Genomic DNA, 11,223 nt, shown 5'->3' on the forward strand with positions numbered 1-11,223 from the left:
CGTGTGTGCCTGGCGAGGCAGGGGCCTCCCGGCCGCGGGGACCGGGAAGGGGCAAGAGGAGCTCAAGGGGAAAACGAAGTTTTAAGTCTTTGCCACAGTGGACGCCCTTGGGTGAATCACTGCCCTTCCCCAAGGAGGGAAGAAGAAGGTGACACGGTTTTTTCCTTTGCCCCCGGGCAGGTGCTTGTGGGGCTGCATCAGCATCCCCTGCGGCTCCTGGCTTTGCTGGCTGTCTTTGGTGGTTCCCCCTTCAGGTGGGGCCGTGGGGCGGGGGGCTGTGGTCCAGCGTGGGGGGTCTGCAGGCACATCGAGACGCACCTGTTGCAGCTGTGGTTTGAATGTCTGCTACATCCACTAGCAGCAAGGGGTCTGCTTTTCTCTGGAGCCTGCTGAGACAGAGGACCTCAAACTGGAGCTGCAACAAGTCAGCCAGTAAGCGGTGGGGTTAAGATTATGCTGAGCTGAAGGTTAAATTTGGCAGGAGATGTCCGTGTCTGCAGCACTCCTGGTAGAGCTCTTCTTGGGCTTCTCCACTGGCCATCCTCTGGGTCCAAGTCAGTCCTTAAGGGCATCTGTGCACGTGCACAGACGTGTGTCTGCTGTCCCCCTTGTGCCCCCAACGGTTCTGTGTGATTGAAAAGTTATAACATTTAAGGTGGATGCATAAATCTCAATTTTTAATCTTAGTAGGTAATTTCTTTTCTTCCCACTGCCTTTTTTTCTCCTGAATGAATAAACCTCATGCACGTGGTTTTCTGTTTCTTCTCAACTCCTTGTTCTCACCTGCAAATTCTCTGGTACAAGTAAAATGTTGCTGTTGTACTCTTCTAACCTATTATTTTTCCCTCTTTTGGAGTCAGTTTGGTAGGGGAGGTGACATAGCTGACTGACAGCTTAGAAAACATCAAGTAAAATGAATCTAGTGTTTATCTGCATTGAACTAAAATATGACTTCTTGAAAACAGTTTGCAAAAGATGTTAAAGACCCGTTGATCTGAGCAGAAGGGGCTCATGGAGCTGTCACAGCTTAAGCCAGCCTCTGGGATCACCTTCAAGTTGACACCCATCAGCATTTGCAGAGCTGGCTGAACCTGGCTCCTTTTAAAGACTTAGGGGCCATAATCCCTCAGGTAGATCATATGGTAAGACTGATACTGGAGGTACATTTCCAAAGTGGTGCTTGAGGGATTTTGCTGCATCAGGATTTTGCAGGGGAATTAAATACTCAATGAAAAGCCATTGCATCTTGTATTGCAGCCAACACTTACTTCCAGAAGACTTCTGTCCTTTCTAGCAAAAATTCTCCATTTAAGAGGAGAAAAGGGGTGGCTTGTTGTTTTTTGTGGTTTTTTTTTCCCTCTTTTAAACCCTTTGTTGACACACCTTCCAGAGAAGGGGTTTGCTAAGAAATCAGACAGGTGTTGCCTGATGGTAGCTGGCGTGTGTGTATTGTGATACTGAATTACCAGCCAGGGTGCCAAGAGTGGGTAATACAGTATGTCTGCACAGGCAGGTGGGGAGGGTAGGGCTGCAGGCACTGGAATGTTTCCTTCTTTCCTTTTAAAACATATTAAGCAAAAAGCTAAATTCACTGTTGTTCTTAGCAATCTCTTGAAATCTGCTTATTTGGGCATGACTTGCAGCACTTGAACCCCAAAGAAAAGTCTGAGCCAAAGCTCTTTCCTCTCCCTCTCCAATGGATGACATGTTGCCAGGCTCCACTCTTTTGTTTTACTTAACTTTCTGGTCCATATGTCTGATGGAAGTGGTGTTCACACTCCTCAGGCAGTTGGCTCAGCTTTTGTTCCTGCTGCTAGATCATGACTACTGGCATCTCCCTAAAGAGCAAATCAACAAGGTTTGTTGATTGGTCAGGCTTATTTTTTGTTGTGTTTTTTTTTTCTCCTAATTAATTTTCCTACACTAGCATAGAAGTGTGTTGATTAGTAGTCCTGCTCTAGATTTCTAGAAATTGCTGGTCTTATGTTCTTACCCCTCACACAGTGAGTGTCTGTCAGTTCCCACAGCAAAACAGGACTGTCACTTTCTGCAAGTTGGGCAATTTAAGGATCCTGTGCTGAGAGGGGCGATGCTTGCTTGGAGGCACTCTCTGAATACCCTCCCAGGTTCTGCCTCAGCTTTTTCTCTGATGCTTGCTTGCTATGAAATCTACATATAATATCTTGCTCTGTGGATATGGCAATTATCACCAATCCAGTACAAAGGCACTGTGACCTAGATGTTGGTGTCTGTTTATGCCAGTAGATGGCTGGGCATCAGGTTACCCACGATGGCAGCGAAGTCGGCAGGGTAGGAAACTCAAGCTTGTCTGACAGCAAGTACCCCGTGGACAGATTTACACTGGTGTTAGATGACTGGCCACTCAGTGATTGCACACACACAGGTGCCTGTGCGTGAGGTAGATGTGAAATTACAGGGCTGTGCCACGGCCCCAAGCCCTTTGTAGTGCCCATGAGGCTTGACCTCCTCTTGCAATCAGGTGACAAAGAGGCTGGGGAGCCCTCCTGCTGGGTGCTGCTGCTTGCCTCCCCGTGTCCTGACTGCGTCCTGAAGCAGAGGTGGGCTCCTGCTCACCCTCCTTCTCTGACATGCCAAGTTCAAGGTGTTGGCCAGAGCTTGGAGTTACTGAGTCAGGCCTAGGTTTTGAGGACACACACATATATATTCCTTTGTTGAACAGGCTTGTTCATCCTAACCCATTAGTCCTTGGCTGTTTGCTTTCTGTGAACTTAAGCTGCAGGTCTTCCTTGCTGGCTGTAGCCAAAGGGGTCTGGCAGTTAGGGTGCTGAGGGGTGGATGAGGAGCAGATCCCTTCTTTTGCTGGCAGAGATGGCACCCTGTTTGTCCTGGAACCTCAGTATTCTTGTTGGTGTTGGGCTTCTCTCCTGTCCTTCTGAAAGCAGTGATTTCCATGCCCCCCCCCCCCCCCTCCGCTCTTGTAACCTCAGCGTTCTGGCTTTGAAGATACTACACATACAATTACAGTCAACACCAACACTCCTGATCCCTGACCGAGGGGCGTGTATCTCCTTCCGTTTTTCAGTTCTCTGAATGCCTGCAGACAGTGGACACGTTGGCTCCTGGCGTGCGCTGTGCCCTCCCTGCCTCATCTCACTCCCATATTTATGCTTTCATTTCGGCCCATTGCCTTTGGATGCCCAATTTCTTTACACTTCAATGATGTTAAGGCATCCAAGCGATTAGTTGGCTTTTTGAGATTTTTGAGGCTTTCTGTCCTTGAAACCTTCACAATGCTGTTAGGAAACTGTTGATGAAAACAATGCTTTCTAAATTTTCTTCCTCTTTCAAATGTAAGTGATTCTTGAGATGAAAAGACAACATCATGAGCTCACTCTTACCATCTGAAAGGAATTGCTTTTTAATTAAAAAACAATAAGGAATTTCAAGTTAAAAAGATGTATGATATAAATCACCATCTAGATCTGTTTCGCAATTTATTTTTTTTAATTGTTTGGCATGTTCCCCATTTCCGCAGGCTGGATAAATCCTTTGTGGGTTTAATCTCTAGCCTGCAGGCACATAAAATGCATTGCACAATTTGGCCTTTGCAATGTAAAGATTTTTTTTTTCTTTAGTTTAAATACCTGTAGCATCTTCTCTGCCACATGGCAGGGTAGCACTGCGTGTGGAGGGAAGAGACTGGCTTGGCTTACTTTTAATCCCCCTCTCCTTCCCAGTGTCTCACTCCCAACTTTGGTTTCCCTGCGTTAGCAATGTGTACACTTGGAAATGCAAATAATCCCTGAATATCACTAGCTAATCCTTCTGCTGCCACATCACCCACCACCCACTCCTGCGTGCGGTGGCTCTTCCAGCAGGATGGATGGCCAAGTTGTGCTGTCAACCTGTATGAACCTGTTGGTGCTCTGTTTGAACAGTTGGGGCCGGGGCTGTATTGGCCATGGCTGCTAAAGACGTGGGTTTTTTTGAGAAAACAACCACCTTGGGGCTTTCACTTTTCTTTCTCTGCAACAACCAAAGAGATGGAAGTGGGGAAATGCCAGCAATTCCTGTGGGTTACGTGGTTAGAGTCAATGGGAAAGCCCAGTGCTTGCGAACGTCTGAGCACCAGGCGAAACCTGAATGCCTCTGGAGTGGGGTACTGATGAAAACTGCTGTATTTTGAAAGAACTTTGTACAGCAAGAAGAGCCTGGAGAGTCTTCTTCATGGGGGACATCCAGAAAAAACACGTTCAGGTTACACTGTACTGAGCCATGTAAGAGTTTCCTTGTAGCAATTCCTGCTAAGCACATGCCCTGGTTTCTGTGAGGCTTTTTGAACAGGAACCAACAACTTCAGCCCATGCCTCAATATTTTGCTGAGCATAGTTTTTGAGATGTGACCATGCTTCGGGAAAATGTTGTGCACCAATGTTACTGCTTTAGTGGGGAACATGTGAAAAGAGGGAATCTAATACGCTCAAATTAGCACAGTGAATAAGAGCATCTTGTTCTGCTCCAGGAGTTAATTGCATGGTCACAGCCTCTCTTTTGGAACCAGCTGCTGGGTTGTGCTCTAGGTCTTGCCATGAACCTGGTCTTTGGGCTGTTCAACTCTTCTGACCTTTGATTATTTTAAAAATAAATATTTTTTTTAAACTCTTTTGTCAACATAACACTTCGAGTTTAGAAGTGTAGAGTGTATGGAGGTGGTCAGTAGAGGTGTGAGATGCCTTGAAAAGATGTCTGAAATGTCAGATTTGGTACGACTCCCAAATAGGTCAGTGACTTACTTTCAAGTACCATTCACTTCCAAGGTTCATGTTTTTATTTAATCCCTCTGCAAAAGCAGGAAGGCTTCTTACAAAACAGGATGAAGTGCTTTGCTTGTATGGTTTCCAGTGATTCCAGGATTACAGGGTGTTGTGAAAAGAATAGTGACTGTTTTGTTAGGTGGATAATGTGTGTCCCTTGGAAGAGGGGGTGTGTGCCCAAGAGGAATAAAGACTGTTTGTGTAAAAGCAGTGTTTTTTAACTGAACCCACACCATTCCATGCTTCTAAGATTTTTGCCTTTGGGAAAGCTAAGAATTAGATCTATACTCTGCTATTCTGAAACAGGGGAAGGTCTAGTGTTTTTGTCGCTTGTCCAGAAGTGTGGCTGTTGTATGAACAAGTGCAATGTAGTTGCAGTAGCTGGTGCATTCAGCTGCATGTGCAAACCCATCTCCATCCTTCTGGCATGCCTCCACCTCTAGCTGAATGTCCTGACTCTCTCTTGCTCTTTTTCCTCCATCCAGTATTCCACCGAACTGAAAAAGCTGTACTGCCAGATCGCCAAGACATGCCCCATCCAGATCAAAGTGATGACCCCGCCACCTCAGGGAGCTGTCATCAGGGCTATGCCAGTCTACAAGAAAGCCGAACATGTCACCGAAGTGGTCAAACGCTGCCCGAACCATGAGCTCAGCCGGGAATTCAACGAGGGTAAGGAGGACAGGGCTTTGCTGGCAGTCCCTCTCCAAAGCTGCTTGACAAATGAGTGGCCAGTGCGAGGATTTGGCAGCAGCTTCACAGCAAACCCACGGGAAGCAGACCTCCCTGCCGTGTCCTGTACAGCGTTATATTTTCCTTGCTTAGCAGGAAGCTTCATGCTCTACTTTAGCTGTCCCTGTGCAAGCATGTCCTTGGGGAGAAAGTGCTGAAATAAACCTCACGCCTGCCCAGGTTGGATGGATGTCTGTCCCCATGGCAGGGCAGTGCCCTTCTGGCAGCCTTTCCCTGCTCTGCTTTTGCTCCTGTGATGAGAAGCAGCTGTTCTTCTGCTCAGGAATGAGTTTCCACGTCGCTGGGACAGGGATCTAGTAACAGGATGCAATATCATCCCCAGCCCTTAATCCCCACCTCAAAGACAGAGGGGCTGTTTATCTCTAGCAGGATAACACTAAGTGCCAGCATCAACTGGAGGCAACCTTCCTGTACATTTAAAGCTATCAGTTCATTATTAATGTTTTAATCTTTTACTTGCTTCTCCTCATGTTAGTGAAGTAGCAGCTGTTTTAAAAATGTCCAAGGGTTTTTTGCAAACTCATGGGCTGGGCTCTGTTTTGCCTTGGCTGCTTAAGTTCACACAAGTTCAGATGAGCATCTGTTTTATTCTACATACATTATTTATCTCCTACTGTAAAAAAAAACCCAGTTGGTGTCAGTTAGCAGGATGTCTTAGAAGCCTGGATCCCTTTGCTCATTACAATGCAGCCAGCTAGACAAGCCCAAAAATAAGCATGGACTTGGGAGTGTCAAATCAGAGTGGAATGAGACAGTTCTTTGAAATAGATTTTTCATATTAGAAGTGCTTGTCTGACAGAACTGGATTTTTGAGATTTGATACCTGTTCAGTGATGGAGTTTTAAGAAAGAAAAAAATTAAAGCTATAAATACTTATTTCAAAGTAATTATTTTCTAGGAATATGCTGTATTTCAAGTAAGAAATGAACAGTGCAAATGCAAAACAAAATCTTTGGATGAACCCATAACAGGCTTCTCTCCTCACAATTTTGTCATATGTTGTAAGAAACACTGAAGAAAATTTGCAGGAAAGAAACTGTGTTTTATATTAATGGAAAGGGGCCTATAAACAAAGGGGATCATGTTCCCTTCTGCTGCTGCTGTAAGCAAGTGTCATTTTTCAAGTAGATTGTTAATGAAATGCATATTTTTCCTGCTGCTTGAATCCTTTTTAGCACCTTGGAATCAAGACTGATGGGAGGGAACAGGAGAGGACTAGCAGTTGATGGAGAAAAGAATAGAGTTTGAGACTTTGATTAATTAGTTTTATGTACACATTAGGGGGAGGAAAAGAGAGGCTTCCATCTGCTGTGAAAATCTACATGGAGTTGTCTGCTTGAAGAGTTGCTGCGAGCTACCATTCAGTTGATGTTGGGGCTTGCTTAGTCTGGGATCTTGGAAGCCCATGTTCAAGTTCACTCACGTGTGTCCAGGGTGAACTTGAGAAAAGTCTGCATTGCCTTTCATGTCTGGCAATGAGCAGAAGGGATGCTCTAAGGGCTGGGAGGCTCGTGTGTGCTCTCATAGACCTGTAGGGCCAGGTGGAAGATATTCCTGTCCTGCTTGTGAACTTGCTTCACTGAACAGTCTCTTGTTTTTTGCCATTTTGCCTTTGCAGGGCAGATTGCACCTCCCAGCCACCTCATCAGGGTGGAAGGGAACAGCCATGCCCAATATGTAGAAGACCCCATCACTGGGAGGCAGAGTGTGCTGGTCCCCTATGAGCCGCCCCAGGTATGTTCTGAGCTCAGGGTGGTGGCCTCCCAGCACGCAAGGGGGTGGGGGTTGTAAAGCTAGCCAAAGGAGTTGGGATCTTGTGCTTTCCCCATCTTCATCACAATGAATCTCTTCTTCCTCTTTGTCAGAAATGAGCTTTTAAATACCCTCTTTATCCCTTGAGAGCCAGACTTCTTAATTTCTTTTAAGGAAGCCTTGTGGTCGGGCCTATTTCATGCTGTTCTGTAGCACAGCTGTGGGAGTACAAAAGGAGAGTTTTGAAAAAGCAGATCTTTGCACCCACCATCTCTCCTGCTTATCCTCTTTGTCTCATCCAGGTCGGTACGGAGTTCACAACAGTCTTGTACAACTTCATGTGCAACAGTAGCTGTGTAGGAGGGATGAACCGTCGCCCCATCCTCATCATCGTGACGCTGGAAACGAGAGAGTAAGTAGTGCATCCTGAGTGTAGCCCTTTGCTGGTGAGGTGGTCTTCTGGCTCCTCTTCTGTTCAGAACAGCATTGCAAGGTCCTCAGGGACAAATTGATGCAAGGGGCCAGAGGATACTTAGAAATCTTGGAGCTGCCCGGCATTTAGGAGATGGGAGGTTTGGGTCTGTCTTTGTGTGAAGTTGGGGGATGCTGCTGAGCTGCCCAGCTGACGTGTTCTCTTTCACCTCTCCTCCCAGTGGGCAGGTCTTGGGCCGCCGCTGTTTCGAAGCCCGTATTTGCGCTTGCCCGGGCAGAGATCGCAAAGCAGACGAGGACAGTATCCGAAAGCAGCAGGTCTCCGACAGCACAAAGAATGGTGATGGTACGAAGCGCCGTAAGTAGCTGGCAGAGCTGGGCAGATTGCAGGTCCTGCTATCACCAGGTGCAGGGGGGACCGCAGTGCTTGTGCTGCGGGGACAGAGTGGTGCTGTGCATGGGCTTGGAGGCAGAAGGGCGTTAGATGTCTGTTCTCCTAGGCTGAATCAGCCGGAAAAATGAGCTGGAATACACAAAACAGCATTTGACAATCTTGGTTTGCAGGCTCCCTTGCAGTGCTGCCTGTGTCATGTTAGCAAGGTACATGGTTGGGGCTTTGTAACCACTTTTTGAACCTTGATGGCTTGTTTGGGACTAGGCTGCTGTTCCCAGCTCCTTATAGCCAGTGGTTCATGTTGTGGCATGTGTCTTCCAGCCACAGGGATCTAGATTAAGACTGTATATAAACCCTGCTTTACACTGGGGGTGCTGTGGCAAGTGGCCTGCCTCTGTGCTCCAGAGAGTGCAATGTACTAATCCTTTGGTTTCCTACTTACGCTTGGTGATGGCACAAGGCAGCACAGCAAGGCAAGCAAGGCAGTGGGTTTTAACAGGGGGCAGGTTGGAGAGGGGCTTCATTTCAACAGTGGATTCTGTGTGCTTCCTGCTCGCACTCCTTTCTGCAAAGAGCCAATGCTTGTTCTAGGTACAGCCTGCTGAGGTTTTGCCATAAACCTAGTGCTCCTTGACTGCTGTTTTCCCCAAGCAGGATGGCACGGCAAACCAATATCTCCCTTATGGAGTCAGGAGCTGCAAGCAGAGTTCTGGAGTAGCTCAGGCAGGGGCCCTTTCAGAGCACTGCAGATTTGAGCTAGCCGTGTATTTCATGTTTCCTTTTTGTATCTCTCTTTGTTTCCTTCCCTGTTTTTTTAATGGGATGCTCTTGGATTTCTTTTCCAGCATTTCGACAAGGAACTCATGGAATACAAATGACATCTATCAAAAAAAGGCGTTCCCCAGATGATGAGCTCTTATACTTGCCGGTGAGTTCTCTCAGTCTTTAGATTTACCCTTTATTTGATATCTTCTTTAAAGACTTGAGGCAAGTAAGATGTTCATCTAGTCCTCAGAGAGAACTTGAGGATGGGCATGGGATGTGACTTTTTTTTTTGCCTTATTCCCCAAAGCTACATATTTTTAATACATGGTATTTTAAAAAAATACCATTAGCTGCTGTGAGTTGCTTGTGCAAGATGTATGAGAATATCCCAAGGAATCTTTCTGGTGAAAACATTGTCTTGGAGACCTAACTGGATTTCTTCCTTTGTCATTTCTGGGCATGTGGTGCTTGAGCTTTCTCTAGAGATAATGGGTGTTGTCTTGCTGACAAAGGTGGATGTTTCTGTGGCTTTGATATATATTACAGTAGTTGTGGAGTGATAGAAGGGAAATTGTGTTAAGTGTATGGTCAGAAAGGGCAACAAGTATCTGTAATTGGCCATTTAACTGCTTCCCCTGGAGCCCATTTAGTTGGATAAATCACAGACCAAGTTGTGCTTAGAGAGAAGGGCAATCCAAACCCAACACCCAAATTCAAGTACTCTTGTTTCCTCAAGGCATGTAAGATTCAGGACCAGATCTGCTTACATCTGAGGCAGGTACCGACATTTTCTGTCTAACAGATTGGATCAGAGTATTGCTTTTGGTTGACATACATTTACATCCAGCCAAATGACAGCCCCAAGATGTACATTAGCCTGCAGTGTCAGATTATCACTCTTCAACATTATCTGCTGTACTTCTAGCACAAGGCTAAGTGGGTTTATTGTGTATGCATGAACAGAGTATTTGCATCATAGTCTGGTTATTTACTTGTACTTTATCTAAAACTCACCAAGGTGACTGTCACTCTAGATGCAGTCCTTTAAGACTTTTCTTTTCCTCTTTTTTTCCCATGGTCCAGGTGAGGGGACGGGAGACATATGAAATGCTACTGAAGATCAAAGAATCCCTGGAACTTATGCAGTACCTTCCCCAGCACACAATTGAGACCTACCGGCAGCAACAGCAGCAGCAGCACCAGCACTTGCTCCAGAAGCAGTGAGTATGAGTGTGCTTGCAGCAACCTGTGCAGTGAGGGTAGTGTGAAGGGGGAGAGAGGAGAGAGACACAGAAGGCTTCTGCACACTTGTTCGTAGGGATATGGTGCTCGGCTGAGGACCAAGCACTTGTAGAGTGCTGCATTGGCATAGTTCTTTCCAACAATATAGCTTCTTGTTAACCCCCTGATCAGAGCTGGTAGAAATTAATGCCAGGAGTTTGGTCAAAGTGAAGTTTCTAGACAACAGCTTGAGAGATGGAGTTTGAGATTCAGGTTTCAAGACCTGCACAATGGGACAAAGCAGTCTTTCTTCCCCAGGCACATGTCCTGACTGCCTGCGCGGTCACTTTCTAGTCTCCCATCCCACACAATTCACCTTTTGGTTTTGGAGGGTGAATGAGAACAGGCTTGGTGTCCCATTTCTGACTTCAAGCTAGAGCTCAAGGCACAGAAAGGCAGTGCTGTGTGACAGCCTGCAGGCAGAAGTCCTGTGTGTGTGTGCCCAAGCTGGGGAGCACAGGGTGGTTGTGCTCTTCTTCTGTCTGCTCTGTGGGAACAGCAGTGAACATGGAGCCATCTCTGCAACTTCTCCAGAGTGTCCACGTGAACATCTTGCCAAGAGCACTTGGAGCCGGGACTGCGAGCTGGTGAGCTGGAGAGCTGGTGTGTCAGTGGAGTATTAAGGTTCCTCAGCTATAAAAAGGGAAGGTCAAAATCTGAGGGTGAGGATAGAACATGGTGGGATTGCTTTGTGACCAGTGGGCACTTCAAAGAAAGACTCTACCAGTGCACTTTTGAAATATTTTTAAGAACTATCCTTTGTCATGGACTCTCCACATTGCTCATGAGACACCTTCCACCCAGGCAGACATAGTCCCTGTCTGACCTTGGCTGGCAGGGCTGTATCAGGATTACTTTGAGTGGTTTAAGTGGCAGGAGGATGGTGGATAGGAAAGGCCACATAAGTGTCTGGTTTCCATTTTGTCCTCTGTTCCCAAAGCTCTGCAGTTACAGAGACTGGGTCAGAGAATGACTTCCCAGACAGACTGTAAGCAGTGTCATTCATGGGCATTGCTTCACCTGCTGTATCAGGTGACAGAAAACAGGCAC

At 46.5% G+C, this 11,223-nt stretch overlaps 1 protein-coding gene across 3 annotated transcripts in view; it reads left to right on the forward strand.

Moving 5' to 3' along the window:
* The window catches only part of TP63 (tumor protein p63), a 103,308-nt gene that overhangs the window by 77,478 nt on the left and 14,607 nt on the right, over positions 1-11,223 (forward strand). For 2 of the 3 annotated variants that reach the window (XM_009999848.1, XM_009999863.1), the window contains 6 exons: positions 5,282-5,468; positions 7,168-7,283; positions 7,604-7,713; positions 7,955-8,091; positions 8,973-9,055; positions 9,976-10,112. In XM_009999848.1, the coding sequence (XP_009998150.1) occupies positions 5,282-5,468; positions 7,168-7,283; positions 7,604-7,713; positions 7,955-8,091; positions 8,973-9,055; positions 9,976-10,112 (770 nt within the window). The remainder of the gene's footprint in view (positions 1-5,281; positions 5,469-7,167; positions 7,284-7,603; positions 7,714-7,954; positions 8,092-8,972; positions 9,056-9,975; positions 10,113-11,223) is intronic. The other variant, XM_009999855.1, reaches the window with a different exon arrangement.

This window comes from Chaetura pelagica, unplaced genomic scaffold (genome assembly GCF_000747805.2).
Source record: "Chaetura pelagica isolate M959 unplaced genomic scaffold, ChaPel_1.0 scaffold20, whole genome shotgun sequence".
NCBI classification, from domain to species: domain Eukaryota; kingdom Metazoa; phylum Chordata; class Aves; order Apodiformes; family Apodidae; genus Chaetura; species Chaetura pelagica.